Genomic DNA, 21,760 nt, shown 5'->3' on the forward strand with positions numbered 1-21,760 from the left:
GCGCCTCTCCTAAAATATTTTGGGTTTGCCTCTCAAATTCGAACAGACCTAATTTTATCAAACCTTTGACTTGATATTTGGAACAAACTTTAGTATATATACTAATTTATAATTTCTAATAAGAAATTTTAGGAAAAATAAATACATAATTTGCAACAAAAAGTGAGTAATTGAGAATTCATAGTTGACACTTCGGCCTCTATATATATATTTTGATGTCTCTATCAACTGAAATATTCTCACGAGAACAATGACAAAGAAAAATTGGTTTTCTAAATGCGTGAGGTTTTTTAAATAGACACAAGAGTGACATCAAAATAATTTTGTTAAACCTTACACAAGCAAAATTGATCTTCTGTAAATCTCCTCCGAAAAAAGGATGGAGGAAAACGAGAGTATCCATATTGCTCTCAAATGCATCTACTTTTTTTCTTCACATTTCAATGTTTTCCTTGTAGGCTAAAGACTCTGTTACCATAATTTTATGCATATAAAAACACATATTTTAAGAACTATGGCATAATTAAACTTTAAAACACCCAAAATCATATTAATAGAGTTCTTTATTTTATTTTATTTTTGAGAAATAAACAAGATTCCTACTCGTACATTTTACTCATATCTATCCTTTGTATAAAATTGAATTCTCATTTACTTTTGGAAGCAAGGAGAAGGTTAGGGCAGGGAGAGAGAGGAACTATACAGAGTGTGAAAAAACTAATCTTTGTTGGATATTACTGCAGATGTCTTACAGATTCAGATGCTCAAAGAACCCATTAATTGAAATTTTTACACTTGATCAAATACAAAGAATGGTTCTTTTGACATCTACACCTGATTTTGCTTCAGATCATGCCGTTTGTTAGTTGACCCCTTTGGGATCAATTTAAAGCTTCATATAGGATAATATAGTTCTAAATGAGAGGCCTGCCAACTTTCTGGCTTTGACCTTAACCCACCAAAGCTTTACAATGTGGTTGCATGCCAGTATGAAAATATAGACATTAATTAAAATTTGTCGGAAGCTTCGTCCTTTGTCTGTGCAAAACTTTTGAAGCATCATTAAGCTATAGTCCTTGCATGGCTTGTGGATCCTTCATTAGGCATCGTCTTTATATCATTGAAATGTAATATCAGAGAAAAAGAAGAGATACTGATAGCATACAAAATCCCATTAGCAAGATTTCTCCGTGGAAATCACCGCCTGCTGAAGCTGCACAGAAGGGAAAAAACAAGCAGTGAGACATTAAAGCAAGTCCAGTGACAGGAGCTCGATGAATTTATAAAGTGAATGAAAGAATCTAATCTTATCAAGTATTGTCAGTTCTAGTTATATCGAAGCAATAGAAAGGAAAGAAGGGTCTACTATGACAGATAAACTTACATGGAGAGGATGGACTAAGTAACTGAGAAGCCAATTTTTTGGATCTCTCCTCGTCTTGGCGAAGCTTGACTCCATGAGAAACATCGGCTGCACGTGGCAGATCAGGAGAAACCCGAGTTGTGTGGCTGGAAGTATATGATATAGGGGAATCAGCAGGAGAATAAGCTGGAGGATGCTCAGTCACAATGGACGGTGAAGGTGAGGATACTTCACGGTCAAAACAAGGTGTCTTAGCAGTTGCTGGGGATATAGGAGAATAAGAGGGAGCATGATATGGTGAAATTAATGGCTCAGAGTGATCAGTTAACTGTGGGGATGGAGCAGGAGCTGGTGAGTAAGCATGTAGCGTATCCTTCAGTAAAGAAGATAACCTGATTTCTCTGACTTGGCCGAAAACTACGTTATTAAGGCCAAGATTGTTTCCAGCAGTGTGTTTTACTGTTTGAGCTATTTGTTTCAATCTTTGTGGCAAAAGGCTCTCAAACCCTCGCATGACTGAAGCCTGCACTACTACAGGACAAGCTACTGTTGAGCCGCGTGCATTTGTTATTTGCACATACACATTCTGCAATGGCAAACAATTATGCAAATGCTTGTTATATCAATCTGTGAATGTACTTACTTCCAACTTCTAAAATTTAAATTTCATTTGCTCAAGGTATTAAACATAGCAATTTACTCATTCTTAATCAACTCATGATTTAGGCTATGCTAGTTTGATTAGGCAAAGAAAGAAAATTGTAAATTTGAAAACTAATAAAATTACATGAAAACAAGAATGTAGAAAATGGCAATGCATCTGGACTTTTTATTAATGAAAATTGTTTTTCACCCACTCAAAAAGGTACACCCTAAAATATTGCCAGAGACCCGCCATTAGTTATCAGCTTCTAGTTATTAACCAATAGAGAACTAGGTTTTAATCTTTGACCAAAAAATGCAAAATAATAACAGTAACAGCAGCAACAACAATAAATAATGAATCTTTCTTGTGGAATAAACTTCAACAGCCTTTATTCTTTAAGTTAAAAATTAGAAATTCGTCTTTCTTTGTTCCTTTCCTTCCATGAATATTTCAGAAAATTGTTAACAAAATATAAAAAAACCAGACAAGAAAATTTTGTTTTGATTAAATTCTATCTGATTTTGAGAGAAGTCAGAAAGGTATTGCAACTTTAAGGTTTTGACTTTTGAGTGAAATGGCACTTATAAACCCAAATTGCAATTCTCAAAATATTAAGTGAAACAGGTTATGAGGCTGCACCTCATCAGACTTCAGATGCAATCCAAACTTCAATTCTTCCTCAAAATCATCAAAGTTATCCAGGACTTCAGATATGGAATGATGAAGAGTAAAATTAAACAGAACCTCACGTATCTGCCACATAGAAACAGACTGCACTGGTATTACAGTCAACCCACCAGGAAACTTTAAGATCTCAAACAAAGATGCATTCCCAAATACTGATGTTGTTACAGTCAGGTAGGTTTGCTGGAGAAACAGGTCAATTAGTGATGACTTCAGCACACTCAAGTACACTGGATTTATTGGAACGTTCATTGGATCAGAGAGGACACCAAATACCACGTCAGACCAATTAGGTGCAACACTTTTGTGGATGGATAGGATAGCCACCTGTGTTAAGAGTAACTAGCTTATTAGCCACTTTTTATGTCTGGGTAGAGAGACCTGAGGAAAAAAATGTAAGAGAAGAAGCTTGGCTAATACCTTCGTGTTTGGCAGAGATATTTCGTCAAATATTTCATCTTCTAATCTTTCAATGTATGGAATAAGCTGTGAAACTGGTTTTTCCAGCCTGAAGGATGCTTGAACATGAGCTGAAAATTGGTCGAGGAAAACAATTATCGTCAATAAATTCAGTAATGTCACCAACAATAAGAATTCAAATGAAGATCTCAACACAGAAGATTAATCGCAGGAAAATAATACAAAAAGAAACCATAACAAACTTATGAGTGATAGTTGCACGGATCACATGTATAGTGCAGTACAAAGGATGTGAACTGCAAAATAAATTTGTTTTCACCAGTAAAAGATATCAATGTGCAACCTAAAAAATTTAGTTATTTTGGTGACAATTACACATTACAAATCTATCAATGAAGTGAATTATATTTTCCTTCAAAGTTTAAATTTATGGAACTCACAATTTTCCAGGATTTGGAATAAATATCCTCAATTCTCTAACTGTATTTAGAAACTAGTAATAATGCAAAAGAATTATCTGTGATGAAGCATTGTCAGGCTGTATTACAGTAGTAAGCAGCTGATTCCCAGATTCTGAATATGCTTGAGTGAGTAGAACACTCAGCAGAATGATACATTTAGGAAATCAAGATTACAAAGATAATAAATTCTGAATGCAATTTACAAAATGAATGATTAGACTGACTCTGTTACCTAAAAGATCAGATACAACGAATCTATCTTACTTCTATACATGTAGTAATCTAATAGTTGTAATACTACTTGGAAATAAATATTAATTCCATTCTATTTCCAACAGTAACTATTATTACAATCAAAATTAAAAAAAGCAACACAAATTGCTTATATGATTTACCTGAAGGTAAAAATGACAAATTGTCTACATTTACCAAAAAGAGGAACGTTTGACAACATATTTTCAAAAAAAGTGAACAATTTACAAGGTAAGATAGTTACTATAGTGATTATTTCAAAAATAGACCAAAACATCAAGAGTCTTCTAGAGTTGTGAAAAAAGGTGTGTTGCTAGCATTTCTCTTGCCTGCCATAAATCATAATACTATCTCAATACAAAGTATGGATCTTGCCGATAAGGCAAACAACAATTGCTAAGGTGCAGGTCAACAATAAGTCAATAGCCACTAATTGACGATTTAAATTTTCAACAAGATAATGTTTTTCCAGTTTTGCACGCTCCTCTTACCAACCATAAATCATAATACTCTCATACAAAGTATGGATCTTGCCGAAGAGTCCAACAGCAAGTCAACAATGACTCAATAGCCACTTACTGACGATTTAAATCTTCATTAACATCATGTATTCCCATAAACACACCTCAATAAGAATGTTTGTATGCATATCTCATTAACATGTAAGGGAAGTCAAATAGTAATCAGTAATCACACGCCCTAATTACGCGCATCCGATGCTATCATACTATTTTCACCTCCGAAATCAACAATCTATAATAGGCATGAATCACGGTTTCAAAGATATTCTTGCTGATCCACTTAACATGTTATACCTGAATTTGATCCAAAAAAAAAAATCTAATCCCTACTTTTGAATTTTGAAATCGTCAGACAAAACTCAAAACTCAAAAGTGATCACAAACACCATAATCGGTATAAAATTATAATTCATCAATTCAACTAATAACGAAGAAGTCGAAATTAAATTACACTGTAATTCACTCAAAACACATCAAAACCTAATTATGACAAATAGCATCAGAATCAAAAAACCGTTTCAATACACCTCAAATCCAATCGAATACAGCGAAATAAACAATAAATAACTGAAATAATCACAATAAGAAAATGAAATAGCGAAAACATAAAATCAAAACACGAAATTGAAAGTGGAGAGTTTACCTCTATGCTTAATTACATCATTAGCAACAAAACTAGCTTCGAATTTGTGTTTAGGAATAATCCAAAAGATTACAGAAACGAAAGCCGCTAAACTGAAAAAGAGAATGAATAAACACTTGAAACTGAAAGCTCTTCGAATCACCGAACACCGTGCACCTTCATCGTTTTGCCTCTGTTCTTCTTGTTGCGCGTGTTCTTCATCTTTTCCAATTTTCCCCATTGCCAAAGCATCTGGAATCTCTCTCTCTCTCTCTCTACAACGCGTTGTTATGATGGTGTTGTTGCTGGTGGTTATGCCTCTCTCACTCTTTCTCTCTGTTTCTCTCTCTAATTAACTACAGTATTAAATTTGATTTAATTTTAATTTATTCACAGTTTACACTTTGCAACTGTAATAACCTCTCTATAGTGTGATTTACGCTGGCAAATGTAAACTCGTATCACTAATTTCCTTTTTTTTAATTTTAGGGTTAACTTTTTAGGCTACCGAACGTTGAGGGGAAGCAAAGGTGAAAAAGAAAGAGTACAATACAAGAGTATAAAGCCGGGGGAATATCCTATTCCCACCCATAATCATTTTTTTATTACATTCTTATCATCATGGATATAATTTAATCAATGTGTGATCATAGTAGAAATCCCACTAGTAAAGATTATAGAAGTAAACAAAGTGAAATCAACTGGTTATAATTAATTAAGATAAAATATTTTTTTACAATTAGTCGATATACCTGTGCTACATCACACGTAGCGCGGCTGCGTTACGTGGCGTGGAGTATGGTATATATTGTATACGTTGAAGTTTGATTGGATAATAATATTCTTTAGATAAAATTTGTTTAATATTTAAATAAAAGCTTTACATGACAATAACGGGTAGCACTTTGGTGACATTAATGTCACCGTGCCATTAAATCTGGGCCACGCATTTTTGGTGTCATAGCATCTGGGCCACACAACACATCTATCTTGGCCGAAAATTGTTTTTTTGACATAGAATACTTCCTATTGACACATGGAAATGACCAAATTACCCCCAGCGGTAGTTAACTACCGTTGAGGACCCGGCGGCAATTAACTACCGTTGAGAACCCAGCGGTAGTTAACTACCGCTCAATTCATTTCTTTCACTTTCTCTGTCTTCTTTCTCTGCCTTCTTTTCTTCTTCTCCATCTCTGTCTTCTTTACTCAACAAAAAACCCATAAATTCATTCTTATTTAACTCAATTTTTTTTACATGATTCCCCTAAATCAAATGTTACCATTTACCAATCACAACACAATCAAATTCATTGTTGTTTCATTAATTTATTGGAAAGGATGTTGCAAGGAGATTGTTAGTCACTAAAAAATTAATAGGTATATAATAAACACACACCTTAATTATGGTAGAATTGATGAACAAATTGATCATGACATGTTTGTTTTCTTTTAATCTTCCTCACCTTTTTTCCCCTCTCTTTTTCTCTTGATATTTTTATTTGTTTTTGACACCGTTCTTAACTTGCAGCAGCTCTATTGCTGTTTTAGAGCCCCAAAAAATATCAATTTCTTCTCTTGTTCCATCTTGTTCCATCTCCCGTATCAGCTTTATTGTTCTGGTTTGAAAGTGCAGTTTGGAATAAGCACAGAAGCCATTTTCCAGCGGTAGTTAACAACCGCTGGCACTCAGCGGTAGTTAACTACCGGCGTGTTTCCCAGCGGTAGTTAACAACCGCTGGGGGTAATTTGGTCATTTTCATGTGTCAATAGGAAGTATTCTATGTCAGAAAAGCAATTTTCATCTTGGCCACACAAACACCTTTGTGTGGCCCAGATTTAATGTCACGGTGACATTAATGTCACCAAAGTGCTACTCGACAATAACATTGATTGATTGGATTATAGATACCTACTTTACCAAATTATATGAGTAGCATTGTGTTCTTTGACAAATTTGAGTCAATAAAATAATGTCAAATATTGATTGGACTTTTATTTTATTGGAAAATGTTAACGAAAGACACTTTTTTAAGAGTTTAAAGAAAAAAAATTAGACTATTTAATCAATTATTTATATTTTAAATTATTGACTATTGTTTTTAGACCGCATGTTAGCATGACACTTACTTATTCTAACATCTTTTTTTTTTAAGAAATTTTTTTAACATCTTTTGTATTCTTTAATTGTTAACTAGTCATGTATGATATTATCCCTCTAAAAAAATGTATGATATTATAACTATAATACCTTTAAAAAAATGTATGATGATATTATAATGGTATATGGGTTATGCTAGTGTATATGACTGAGTTTCTTTTTTGGTAGAAAGTGTGTATGACTGTGTATGTAGTTATTTTTCGCTTTTGTGAGGATTAAGCTAACAAATTGACTAATAAACCCCAAGCACGTGGAATTGAGAAGTGCATATTTCTTTTTTTGCAAACCAAGGAGACTATGGATATGTGCATGTCACACGTAAATTAGATTTTTTTTTTTTTTTAAGTTACACGTAAATTAGATGACAGCTATTATTTGGATTGGCCAACGCTCTTCATTCCCAACCCATATTAGGGGAGACAGGTTGTATTTGAAAACACGTGGATAATTAATTCAGTATGATTCAGCATCAGTGAAAAATTGTTAATTAAAGTTGGAAGTGGGTTAACATGGATCTAAAGTTGAGCCTACTTGTAACCCAAAAAAAAAAAAAAAATTGAGCCTACTTGATCGAACCAATTTTTAAAATAGAACAGGTTAAGGTTTTTTCAAAAAATCTATTGAGACAAAATATTATAAAAGATGACACATAATTTGAGACTGATATGAAATGAGTCTTTAAGTAGACTTACCGATCATATTAGGCTCAATTTTATATTTTCATGTCAATAAAAGTTAATGCTTCTAGACCAAATTTTTAATCAGATATATTAAATTTTATTGATCAAAATGTCTTTTATAAATAGGACTGAATGAAATATTTGAACTTCGAGAGCATTTTCTTGTGAATTTCATTGTAACCTACCAAATGTTATATGGTTGGAAAATGAAATTAGAAACTATACCAAGACAAGTTACACAGTGAAATTAATAAGCCATATTTTCTAACAAATATGAATGATATTCGGGAAGAGGTGTGTTATTTGAAGAATCGTTTATGTGACAATTTTTAAAACAGCCGTAAATTTACAAAGAAAAGCAAAGTATTAACACGGAAACCAAAATAATAGAGAAGAAAGAAGAAACACATTGTGTGTACTCCTTCCGTCATAAAATAGAGACACATTGCGTGTACTCCTTCCGTCATAAAATAGAGAAGAAAGTAGAAACACATTGTGTGTACTCCTTCCTTGATTTTTATGAAAATGATTAACTGTGTTGATTTCAATAATAAAATTAGTGTAATTTACTAAATTACTATTATTAACTGTAATTGTTAAAGTAGTTAAGTTGGATTAAATTTAATAAATAAGGGTATAATAGTAAGAAAAAATAAATTATGCATTTATATTCTAAAGTGACAATAATTTTGAGACCGAGAAAAAATGTTAAAAGAACAATTATTTTGTTCTTTTTTGGGTCAGGTAGCCTAGTGGTGTGGTTATAATTCACATTTTTCAAAGTGAATAAGTGGGGTGTCCGGGGTTCGAACCCCAACCCCTGCATACAACAATGCATATCCCTGCCAATTGAGTTATGCTCACGGAAACTTTTTCTTCTTTCCATTACTTTGATTTTGCGTCAATCACTCTGTTTCTATGTACTTTGGTTGTCCCAAAACATGTAAATGGTTGTTCATTCTCATTTACCTATTCTAACAACGGTCTCCTCGTATTCTACACATATACTCCCTCCGTCTCACAATAATTGTCACTTTACCATTTTTTCTTTTTCTTAGAATAATTGTCACTTTAGAATACCAATGCAGCATTTATTATTTTTTTCCATTAATATACCATTATTTATTGAATTTCATCCAACTTAATTACTCCACTAACTACAATTAATAAGGGTGTTTTAGTAAATGACACTAATTTTACTATCAAAATCAACCCAACTAATCATTTTCTTAATAACTGTGCACAAACCTTAAACGACTATAATTTAGAGACGGATGGGGTACTTTAGTAAATATTAGCTTAGATCTGAGAACCACAAAACAATGGTTCAAAAACAAATATCGATGGCGCAAAAGCGAAGAACAATGAGAACGAGTCAATAACCAATTCAAAAGAACCTTAAGTAGAATTTCTTAGTTTCAAACTTTCAAAAATATAAAAGATTAATGTAAGTGTGTTTGACTATTAACTACACCTTTTCTTTTGTTTACGAAAGTAATGAGCTAAGAAATTCTACTGAGGGTCTGTTTGTTTTGGCTTTTCAGCAACAAGAAGCACTTATACAAACCTCAAAATTGGAAATTGAGTTTTCAATGTTGTTTGGTTTTGGCTTTTGAGAATTGCTTCTATCCTCCAAAAACAATTCTCCTTAAAGCTACAATTCCTAGCTTTTGACTTTCCTAGAATCAATTCTACATTAAATTTAATATTTTGATTATCACAACCTATTATTTTCCTTCATTGCCCTTTATCAATTCTCCTTCATTTTGCTTTGCAATTAATTTGATGAACCAAATTTAATAAGAAAACTTAACCGCCCAAATTAGCCCACGAAAAATGTTTATGGTCATGAGTTACCAAGTTTTAGATTTTCCTTTACAGTGTCCCCATTCAGATTTACTGTATTTTTTCTTTTACCTTTCTTTTACGCTATATTTTATCATTTTTTGCAACTAATTCTAGTATTATTTAACTTAAATATATTTTATCAAAAAATATATAATATATGAACAAATATTTTGTAAAAAAATTAGTTTAATGATCGTATTTATTATGCTTTAAATTAATATATAGAAAATTTATTTATTTAAATTAAATAATATATCTACATTTAGTATTGATATACATATACATTCAACTATGCACATTTACTTGAATTTAGCTATGTCTATTTTAGTAATTATACATTCAAAATCAATTTTGATAAAAACTATCCAAACAACATTCAGTTTGTTTAATCAATTCTACATTATTGTATCCAAACACAAATCAATTCTCTCATAATCAATTATGTCAGAATCAATTCTGTCAAAATCAATTATATCCAAAGCTGAACCAAACACACACCGAGGCTTCATGTGATTTTTTTTTTCATTAGTCATGGACTCGTGGTTGACATTGTTGGTAGAAAATACCAAGGATACGTAAAGACTTTTTTTTTCTTCTTTTTTTCTTTTCAAGGAGTAAAGAGTAGGTTTTATCGTCGAATAACTTTATGATGTAAACAAACAATTTGAAACTCCAAATTTTGTTTTATATATAACTTTTTTTAATGATTTTTGACGTGTGACATATGTGAAGAGTGAACCCTCGAAAAAAAAAAAAGTGAAGAGTGAGCACAAAAAACCTGGGTTTGGTGCAACACCAAGAGAAAATGACAAATTTAAGAACTATCCAACCAACAAAAATTTGATATATGCCTACAGCAACTTTCATGGTGGTTGGATTGTTAACGTGTGCCTGTCCTCTACTGTGACAATGTAGCAACTAGGCTGATAATGTAATGGACACATACATATGCCTGGCCCTGGATTACTTAATTCGTAAATAAATAAAATCAACGAACCACTGTATTTTGCACATCACTAATTTATTTGGAGTAGAATCTTAGGTAAGTGTAAATTAAAGTGATATTAAGTGATTTAATGTAAATATCAATTTGGCACCTTAGGTGGGTTTTTTAAAAGTATTTGGTCAGTTTTTAATCTGATATGACTATCTTGTGTGTGGGTGATTTGGATTGAAAGAAACGCCCTTTCACTAAAAGGAGGCATCGCTTGATCAATTACTCGACAAAGTTAAGCTTCAATAATTCTGGTGGCTGAAAGCGAATCACCCTAACTTTGTTTACTCTTATCATTTTTTGTGGTTGAATCCCTTACCTTGTTTGGGAATTGATCTGTATTAGGAGGTCTTGGCACTTCACCCCATTTTTTTGTTATGTTACCTTGTTATTCCGATGTAAATTGACACTCTTTCAACTGGTTTTTTCTTTGCACTTCTTGTGCTGATTTTTCCAAACTTTCAATAATATATTTCATTTTAACTTCTTAAAAAAAATGTAAATATTAACACTGATCTTTACTTGTATTATTTTTTATAAGAAAATATTTATATGAATTGGATTTTCGGACTCTAAAGTTAAAAATATCTAATGACTCAAATACTAACTTTATGTTAGATTCTTCAGAAAATAATCAGTGGGTGTAAAAAAAATGTAAATATTAACACTGATCTTTACTTGTATTATTTTTTATAAGAAAATATTTATATGAATTGGATTTCCGGACTCTAAAGTTAAAAATATCTAATGACTCAAATACTAACTTTATGTTAGATTCTTCAAAAAATAATCGGTGGGTGTAGATAAACCCACCACCATTCTATAAAAAACAAAATAGAGCCCACTAAAATGTTGTCAAGTACGAGCTCTACACATTAATTGAGAGGATTAATTGAGTTGCCGGAGTGTTATGTTATTTTTTGTTTTTGAAATCTTGAAACACCCACTTTATATTTTGAAAATTTGATTGTGTAAGAAAAATAAATCTTAAAAGAAATAAGTTTTTTTTTTTTAAGTGAGAAGTCAAAATAGAGATTTTAAAAAATGTAAGAGTAAAACGTATAAGTGTGAGGTACTGAGAGTAAAATTTACATTAGATAATTGGAAGCAAAGAATCGGTGAAATCCAAATTGTCCAAGACGTTTCAACTTTGTACTGTTTACCTTGTTAGATGACATAAAAATTCAATGAAATTGTCGACCTTTGATAATTACCATTTCGCACTCGTTTGGTTGTGCGTTTAGAAACCTCAAACATGAGTTTAAAAAGGTATACCTGAGTTTATTAAAAAATACAAGTGTTTGGATAACCATTTTTCAAATTGATTATAGACCTCAAAATCGATTCACATGGAAGCTAGTACTTGTAGCTTCTGCGGTCACGGTGGAAATTAATTCAACTTGATTAGTTATTTTAATAATAGCTGCTCCCAATTTCCATGTTTATCCTTATTTTCATTTCATTCAACAACCATCGATTTTATAGTTTTCCTGGCTGAGTTAGCAGGTTATTGTTTTATTTTTGTTGACGTTCAGATTAATTTTGTTGGTGAGTTGCAATTTTTTTCAATGTTGAGTTTCCAAACCCATTTTTATCTTACTATAGATTTCTTGGAATTCTTTTATTATATCAACCTATTATATATTTGTTCAAAAAAAAACTATTATATATATAATTTAATAATCTATAAAAAAAATTCACCTAGAAAAATCTGTAAAAAATTGTGAAAACAATTCTTTATGTAAATAATTGAAATTAATAATACAAATTAAATTTAAATAATTATATAAAATAGAAATTAAATCTATTTTTAATATACGTATTGGAACCTTTTTTGGTAATTACACATTCAAAATCAATTTTTATTCAAATTATCCAAACATCATGAGTTGATAAGAATCACTTTTATGTTAAGGTATTCAAACATAAATCAACTTATGTTCAACTCACTTTTAACCAAAATCAATTCAATCAAAATCAATTTTGGTCACCGCAAAACCAAACACACACTTCATAAAGTTATAAAATCAAATTCTTTCAAAAAAAAGTTATAAAATCAAATTGTCACCTTAAAATTTCAATGACTAAATTTTACAACAAACTTAAATATCATCATTGTCAAACAAGGTGAAATTTAAATTAAGCTTTTGAAAAGAGGGGTTCTATATGTTCAATGCCATCAAAAAAGCAGATGACGACTTTTTGTTAATCTCATTGATATTTGCTCAAATAACTAATGCGTCTTCATCAGTAGGTGGCACATGTGTGCTTTCTTTACAGGTTATTACGGGTGGGTTTGGTATGGACAAACACAATATTTGTGCATCATGCACAAGTTGTGCATTTTAAAAGTGAAAGCAATTTTGAGCCATTGATATATTACTATTTAATTGGAACGGTCAGGATCTGTTGGGAAAGTGGGACAGGTGACCTGCTGCCATCAAGTTATCTTTGTGCAGGCGGGTCCCACGCATGGAATAAATCAGACTTTTTTAATGGATTTTTTTGGCAAGTGTTCTGTTGGGCCTTATATTGGGCTTATATAGCAGAACCAGGTCCATAACGCGAGCACGACCGTGTCGTTTTTCAGCGCGACCGTGTGTCTGTAAACAGGATCGAACACGACCGGGGCAATATACAGCACGACCGTGTCAAATAAAACTAGGCTTGAGCACGACCGTGTAGATAAAGAGCACGACCGTGTGTCTGTTTGTATTGGGTTTAATGGTATAAGAAAATGTAATTCATAATAGAAATTAAATATACAATAAATCATATTTATAAATTAAAGAAACATTAAATAAAAAAAGAATAAAAATTTAGCAGAGGTTGTTGTAGTAAATTGAGAAAAATTAGATAATTAGATTTTGTTTTATTGTTTTAATTGGATTTAGATAATTAAATGAAAATCACCATTTTAGAAAACCCTCGTTTACATATATTAATTAATGAATAAATATAAAATGTCAAGTTTAGGTTATTCTGGTGACCAGAGTGTGTACATTATTGTTGAATGGGTCAAGGTAAATGGACATTAAAATACGCACAACATTTATACATTAGCAAGAAAATAATTTGTAAGAAATTATGTTTGCATTATTTATTATTGAGTTTATTTGATTAATGTATTATTATGTTATTTTCATTTCAATGTGTTTAAAAAATAAAATGTAATTTGTAATATATATTGAATTGAATTTATAATTTAGTTTTATAATAATAAAGAAAAAAATAATTAAATACAATCCACGTAGTGAATATCTTGATTAATAAATTAAAATTTATCTAAGTACTTTCCGTATAAGATTATTTTTGTTAGGGTAAGTTATGTGGGTTTGATTAGTCGTTGTGTAATATTCATCTAACTATTAGCATTCTTCCAAGAAGTTTAGGTCGAAGTACTGTCGTTTTGAAATTTTGGAAGTAGTTTACGTCGAAGAATCTTGTAGTTATAGTTTTCATTAGCGTTAGATTTGTAAGCTTGGTTGTTCGATAACAATAGTTTGATTAGTCAGTGAACGTTCATCCAAGTACTTTGACTACGAGATTCTTTCAGTTAGGGTAAGAGTTGTGAGTTTGATAGGTCGTTTTGAAATCTTAGAAGTTGGTTAGGTCTAAGAATCTTGTCATTAGGGTTATAGTTTTCATTAGGGTTAGATTTGTAAGCTTGGTTGTTCGATAACAATAGTTTGATTAGTCAGTGAACGTTCATCCAAGTACTTTGTCTACAAGATTCTTTCAGTTAGGGTAAGAGTTGTGAGTTTGATAGGTCGTTTTGAAATCTTAGAAGTTGGTTAGGTCTAAGAAACTTGTCATTAGGGTTATAGTTTTCATTAGGGTTAGATTTGTAAGCTTGGTTGTTCGATAACAATAGTTTGATTAGTCAGTGAACGTTCATCCAAGTACTTTGTCCACACGACCGTGTCATTTATACACACGACCGTGTGTTTGAAATTAACAAGGACCAGAGTCTTCACACACGACCGTGTTACTCATAAACACGACCGTGTGTTTAAAATTAACATAAAGGACCAGAGTATTCACACACGACCGCGTCATTCAGAAACACGACCGTGTGCTTTAAATTAATATAAAACAAGCCATTTAAGCCCCACCATTCACTCATTCTCAACAGTTACAAACGAGTTGCTTCTACACACAGGACCTGCTTCTCCCATACAACCATATCTCTCCAACACTTCATCATAACCACCCAAATCTTTGAAGATAAACCACCAAATCAATCTAAATCTTCCCTTTTCTCCCATAGTTCCTTATCTCTCCAGATCTTCATCTTCATCTTTATTCTTCACTTTATTTCTCCAAATCAATCCCTTGTAAGTGACTATATGTCTTATTCTTCATATTTATTTCTCCTTCATCAACATTTCTCCAAATCAATCCATTGTAATTGACTATATGTCTTATTCTTCATCTTTATTTCTCCAAATCTTCCTTGTTAATAAATTAGGGTTTTTGATTTTTTGTTAAAAAAAAATATGATTCTTAAATCTCATTATTTATTAAACTCTTGAAAGATCTTCCTTGTAAGATTTGATATTACAAGTGCATTTTTTTAGCAGTTAAAATTGGAATTTATCCATTAAAATCCACACATTTCAAAGTTCAAATGTTTGATCTAGCAGTTAAAATTGTTAGTGTGTCTATGAATATGTATATGAATTTGGTTTTTTTTATTTGGGTATGAATTTGGTTTTTTTATCATCAAGAAATGTTAAATACTACTATTTGGTTGTTTTATTTGGTTAAGAATCTTGTGTTTGTGTTTGTATATAAATTTAATCATAACCCTAACCCTTATCAAAAGAGAAGGGGATTTTTGATTGTTGTTACTAATACAGCTATAATGGAAAATTAAATGCCGTCGTGGGAATGTGGTAGTGGTTTCTCTTTAAGGTTGATTTATAATTATTTTTTTTTGTTTGCGACAGGAACAAAAGTGTTCAAAAATGGCTTCTAAGGGAAAGGGAGTTGATGTTGGTTCCACTTCTCACTGCACCAAGAAAAAGGGTATACAAAATGCGAGGGGGATTATTCTGACCTCCGAATCTGAACGGGAAAGGTACAACATGCTTATGAATAGAGAAATTTGTGTGAATAGGTATCCCGATTCACATGCTTTAGAGGCATTCGGGATAAAATCCAATGTTATGACACTCCTTAATAACATAGGTTGGACTGACTTTGTAGGAGATACGCATTACACCTTTGTAACATCTACACTTGAATTTATGAGTACCCTCTGTTTTGTTCCGGATAGAGAAAATTCCAAAGTTTCATTTAGCCTCGGTAACGTAGAGTACAACATGTCACTTTCTCAGTTTTGTGACAAAATGGGTTTCGCAAGCGCGGGGCTCATTCATGTCTCTCGTAACCGCGTTAATAGGCCTCAAAATTATGACCAACACGAGTTTTGGTTACAAATAACTGGGCGGGGCCATTTTGAATCTAGAACTGCCAAGGCTAGTATGATCCAAAACCCTGTTTTCCGCTATTTACATAGAGTTATGGCCTGCACCATATTCGGTAGGCCAGAAACGGCAACGGTGAGGGCTGATGAGCTATTCATTCTATGGGCTATGGTTAACAACCGTGCTGTAAACACTGGCTACTACCTTCTAAACCATTTGGCATATGTGGCGGCTCAACCCAAAGGTAAGATGATGGCGGGGGGATTGATTAGTTTCATCGGTTGGAAGTTGAAAGCAAAATTGGCAACCGACGAAATTGGCATTGAGGGGAAATACACCATTGATATTGATTTTTGTAAAACTATACATATGGTTAGGGACATAGATGGTGAAGGCAAGAATTTTAGATTGTTGGTATCCGACGAAGATTCAATTTTGTTGCCGGATCCATCGAGAACTGACACAACAAATCTTGCAAACTGGCTTTATATTGATTTAGATCCACAGGTACCTCCAGGGCAGCATGCGCAAGATGAAGAAATGGGTGAGGGACAACAACCTACGGAAGGAAGGCAAGACGACGATGATTGGCGTCGAAGGATGGAGGCTAAGGCTGACAGGACGCATGAGGAGGTTGTTTTGATCAAACAAATGCTTGCATCACAGACGCAACAACTCAACATGCGATATCCTCCAGCCGGTCCACAATAATCGTGTTGCACCTATGACACCTTACTTAGCTCTGAACTTGTTTGAAGAATTATCATTTTGTTGTAATTTATTTAGCTCTTAACTTATTTAGCTCGGTACACACTCATAATGAATATTCTGGTATGTTGTGTAAATATTTTTTGTTAATGATTGTTGATTGGTTCAATTGGATATGTGCACTTGTTCATACGAAAAAAGTGTCAATATAGACATAGGAAATATCAGACTGTGGTTTGATACGGAGATGAGACACGTTAAAAAACAAGATTTTTGGAGTCAACTGTGGTTTGATACGGAGATGAGACATGTTAAGAAACATGATTTTTTGCTTATGGGTGCCATCAACTATTTGTTTTGGCTAAAGGGCCCATAAATTTTGATGTTCTGTATACTACTATTTGGTTAATATGTAATGTGATTGATGAACCAAAATCATGTTACTCATGAACAAGATTCAGTGTTACCGGGGCAAAATTAATTTTTATTTCATATTTTTGTCATAAAATTTGCCTCAGGTTTAATATACATTTGATTGAAAAATGAAAAAATCAAAACGATCGAGCGAAATAAACGGACATCGGTACTTAGACTCAGGAAAAAATGGTATTACTTGGTTACATTGGACGCACGCCCTTGTCAAATATATGCCAAACGTGTCAGTCAATGCCCATTTAAAAAAAATAAAGTGCCAGAAAAATTAAACACGACCATGTCAATATAACACACGGTCGTGCGTGAGTACAGGGCAAATTGTTTAGTTGCAGTGAGATTGCACACGACCGTGTGTTTAATACACACGGTCGTGCGTATGCTTCAGCACAAATCCAAGCAAACTTCCAGTGAGATTGCACACGACCGTGTGTTTAATACACACGGTCGTGCGTATGCTTCAGCTCAAATCCAAGCAAACTTCCAGTGAGATTTCACACGACCGTGTGTTTAATACACACGACCGTGCGTTATTAAAAAACATAAAATGTCATTCAGTAATCGTAAATGAAGACAGCTTCCCAAACACAATTCGCGCAAAAGTTCAATATAACTACTTTTGGTCTCATAAAGTTCAAGATAAATACTTTTGAGTTTCAGGGAACTCAAACAAGAACGCTCACAACAACATAATTTTAAATTTCTTAACAAATTCAAAACCTTAAGTCTCAACATACACAAACCCACAAAAACAGTTTTAACAAACTACATAAAACGAACAAATTCTTCGATCCTCGAACATCTCCACTTCAACAACATACTTCAAACTTCATTCTCCTCCATCACTTATCACTTTTAATTCAAGCCATCCTACATTGTCAAATTATATTAAATTAGTTCAAAAAATTGATAAGAATTTGGACATTTCAAAATAACACAATAACAGCTTCATACATACCATAGGAATGTTCCAATCTTCGTTATCATTATAAAAGTCTTGTTCATGATTGGAATTTGAAGACTGAGTTTCTTCTTGACGGAACCGACATGACACGCGATTGTGACCCTTTCCTCCACATATTCCACATTTAGGCGTGCTCCGTTTTTTTTTCGCATTTGCAGTTCGAGTTGAAGAATCGGCTGCTGCTCCACCTCTTTTCCTAAGCCGCTGCGGATTACCTAAGCTTCTTCCTGTCTCTGGACCCACAACAAACATCTCATCAACTTCACCCCTGTTGAATGATTCCAATGTCTCAGTGTGTTGTTCAACCATTTCCATGGTTTTGTGTATGTAATCTGGATTGTTACACTTTAACACGGCGTTTGCCATCCTCTTACAACGCTCCACAAACATAACATACGTAGTTACAAATGCAGGATCCCGGTGACTTGAACTATTAGCATTTTGGGCATTGATTACATCTTTAGCACGTTTGGTCCATCGTTCCATCACAACAGATTCCGGCAATTTTCTTATGTTCATATACACTAAAACAGCTACGATATGTTCACAGGGAATACCAAATGTCTCCAATTTCTTGCAAGAGCATTCAAATGTTAATCGTTCTTGGCAATATGAAACAGTCCAATGAATGTCATCTCTAGGGTATTTGAAAACATTATAATTAAAAATGGAACCATTGCACACCTTTTCTTCGATTTTACAACGACAAGCTCTCTCCAATACAGGCCTAAAAAGCTTGAAAACTGACCTTGTATACTGTTTTGCAGCTGATTTCTCTAAACTCTTATGCTGAGTTTGCAGAACGGTTTCACCAAAGGAAGATGCATAATCCGCCTCTATTTCTCTGTATCTAACATAATTCAGCCACCGGATAAAATGATTTAAAAAATCCACCAGATTTGACAGCACAGTAACATATTTTCCAAATTCAGAATGAAGACCTTCACACCTTGAGGTTGTTCTAAAACCAGCATAGAATGTACCCCGAATGTGGGCGGTTGACCATTGATTCCGCTTCTGATACAACTCATGAATCCACTTGTTATTTTCCAACTCAAATTCAGCAACCAAATTCTCCCACCTACTTTCAAACTCTTCGATATCAAAATCACCAAACATACATCGTTTGAATTTCGGGACAAATTTTGGATTTTTTATATTGCTTGATGCATTTCTTGCCAAGTGCCAGGCACACAAACGATGATGAGCGTGTGGAAATACACTTCTAATAGCATTCCTCATGGATAAATCTCCGTCAGTTATAACCGACACAGGTGCCTTTCCGTCCATTGCCTCAAGAAATTGTTGCAAGAGCCACACGTAACTTGCCTCAGTTTCATCACCAACAATTGCACTGCCGAATATTACACTTTGATTGTGATGATTTACTCCGGAAAAAATAACTAACGGTGTATTATATCGAATTTTTCGATAAGTAGCATCAAATGCCAAAACATCTCCAAACACCTTGTAGTCCATACGGCTAACCCCATCACACCAAAATAAATGTCGAAGTGTTCCATCCTCATTAACAGTGTGCCTCCAAAACATCATATCGTCTGTCCTAGACAATCCCTTCAGAAATTCAACTGCTTCATCTGCATCTGTTGTCTTCCTCTCCCTCTCCTTGAATTGTTCATTGTACATTGTCCTTTTTGAATATCCTAGATTTTTGAATCCACCAGCTTGTGAAGCAAAAAGACCATAGATACGTGTCGTAGGAATTCCAGCATTTCTCATTGCTTTCATTTGAAATTTGTCATAATCACTCATCTTTCTATGAGCAGGTAGCATCCCCTCATACTTCTCATCCAAAAATGTGTGATTATGAATATCGTCAAACATTTTTATGTACCACCGGTCACTACCGTAGTCAACGTGTACTAGAATTTTTGCCATACACCCACACCTACTAGTTGGCTTGTGCTCTCTTTTTCTTTCATGATTATTGACATTCCTTGCATCCCGGTGACCTTCTCTATGACAAACAAAGGCTTGTTGAATAACTTCGCCATCCTTGTTCTTAACAACACGGGATCTTCTACCAGCAAATCCGTGCACACAACCGTACATATTGTAAAACTTGAATGCAACTAGACGATCCGGAAAATGGTACATCATAATTTCATCAGAGCTTAATTCCTTGAAATTAATTTTCTCAAAGTCAGTCGTGCAATCAACCGCAAATTCATCATCGAAACTGCACCCATACATCGAATTGTACGCGTCTTCCATATCATCATCCGAGGAACACGCAAAACTCTCCGAACAAGAGCCACTGTCCAAGTCCTGTAGAATATAACATGCTAAATAACTTAGTAATTGCAAAACCTACTACCGTAATTAACGTATGCTTTTCGCTAATATATGCAACTTCTATAATATTTTAGACAACAATGTAATCACTTTGACATACCTCTGAACCTTCCACACCTATGTTGCCTTCCGCAGTTGTGTTGCCTTCCCCAGTTTTGTTGCTCACATTCGAAACTTGAAAAATTTCAAGAATTTCACTAATATCCATTTCGATGTTCCTAATACATACATAAATTCAATTAGACACAATCATTTGGATAGCCAAACACGGCAGGAAAACAAAGTTGGGTATACTAGTAGAAGAAAAAAAACTTATTCAATGAAGCTTTGGTACAAACCATTCAGTGCAAACCAATTAAATTTCCTGATAACTGTAACACGACCGTGTCAATATAACGCACGGTCGTGCGTGTTCCAGGCCATATTGAGTTTAGGTCCAGTGAGATTGAACACGACCATGCCAAAAAACCACACGGTCGTGTGTATGCTTCAGTACAATTCCAACTACAATTCCAGTAAGATTACACACGACCATGTGTTTAATCCGCACGACCGTGCGTTACTCCATAAAAGTAAATCTAAAATCGAAAATTCAGAACACTCAAGAACAACAACTTCAATGGTGACCATCTTGTTCAAAATGCATTTCAAGTATGAAAACTAGTACTAGTATGCAACAACCATACTTCATCATATCTACCAAGCTTATACATACCTTCAAGTTTAAAGATTTCAGAAATCTACCAACACCTTCAATGAATTCAGATCTACAAACCAAACTAAGATGCAATCTCCAACCTTCAATGGAAAAATGAACTGATATTGAACAATAATTGATGGATAGATTGGTTGATGGTGAGTGAAAATTTTACATTAATGGGTAGGTTGGTTGATGGTGAATATTAAATTTCTGGAACTATGAAGAAATGAAGAACATGAAGGAGAAAAGGATGCAAGAAGGAAAACGTGAAAAAAAAATTATGTGAGAAACTAGTTGTGCTGATGTGTTACCAAGGGTGAATTACTACTCTCAATGTTTAAGTTTTGGGGGGTGTATCCAGCAAAAACAATAAAATCAATATTTTCCTTTATAATATGTTTTCCTTTTATTATTTATTTATTTTCAGCAGGTTACCACACCCCACCAAAACTGCCACCTGTCCTTAAATTTGTGTATTTTTGTTATTTGTGCATGGTGCACAAATCTTACATTTGTGCATGCTAAATGCCACCTTTCGTTCCTCACAACCATTTAT

The 21,760-nt window shown here is 33.4% G+C and overlaps 1 protein-coding gene and 1 pseudogene across 2 annotated transcripts; both read right to left on the reverse strand.

Annotated features, from left to right (window-relative positions):
* Window positions 1-707: 707 nt before the first annotated feature.
* LOC146943454 (uncharacterized) lies at window positions 708-5,294 on the reverse strand (annotated as a pseudogene). Its single transcript, XR_015025564.1, has 5 exons — window positions 4,991-5,294; window positions 3,114-3,223; window positions 2,649-3,020; window positions 1,385-1,949; window positions 708-1,213 (listed from the first exon to the last, which is right to left on the reverse strand). The product of XR_015025564.1 is annotated as an uncharacterized LOC146943454 (transcript).
* Window positions 5,295-17,827: 12,533 nt separating this feature from the next.
* On the reverse strand, window positions 17,828-21,535 carry LOC146943455 (protein FAR1-RELATED SEQUENCE 5-like). The gene is made up of 4 exons (XM_085741723.1): window positions 21,220-21,535; window positions 20,605-20,722; window positions 18,183-20,477; window positions 17,828-18,094 (listed from the first exon to the last, which is right to left on the reverse strand). Exons 2-4 carry the CDS (start codon window positions 20,710-20,712, stop codon window positions 18,080-18,082), a joined length of 2,418 nt encoding a protein of 805 aa, XP_085597849.1. The 5' UTR covers window positions 20,713-20,722; window positions 21,220-21,535; the 3' UTR covers window positions 17,828-18,079.
* Between the last annotated feature and the right edge of the window lie 225 nt (window positions 21,536-21,760).

The sequence above is a fragment of the Medicago sativa genome, chromosome 2 (genome assembly GCF_051527215.1).
Source record: "Medicago sativa cultivar Bolivia chromosome 2, Bolivia_mono, whole genome shotgun sequence".
In the NCBI taxonomy this organism is placed as follows: Eukaryota; Viridiplantae; Streptophyta; class Magnoliopsida; order Fabales; family Fabaceae; genus Medicago; species Medicago sativa.

Coding starts and splice junctions, on each gene's coding strand:
- LOC146943455 (XM_085741723.1), bottom strand. CDS start 20,712: ATGGATATTAGTGAAATTCTTGAAATTTTTCAAGTTTCGAATGTGAGC. Junction 20,478..20,604: donor TAGGTGTGGAAGGTTCAGAG/GTATGTCAAAGT, acceptor TATATTCTACAG/GACTTGGACAGTGGCTCTTG.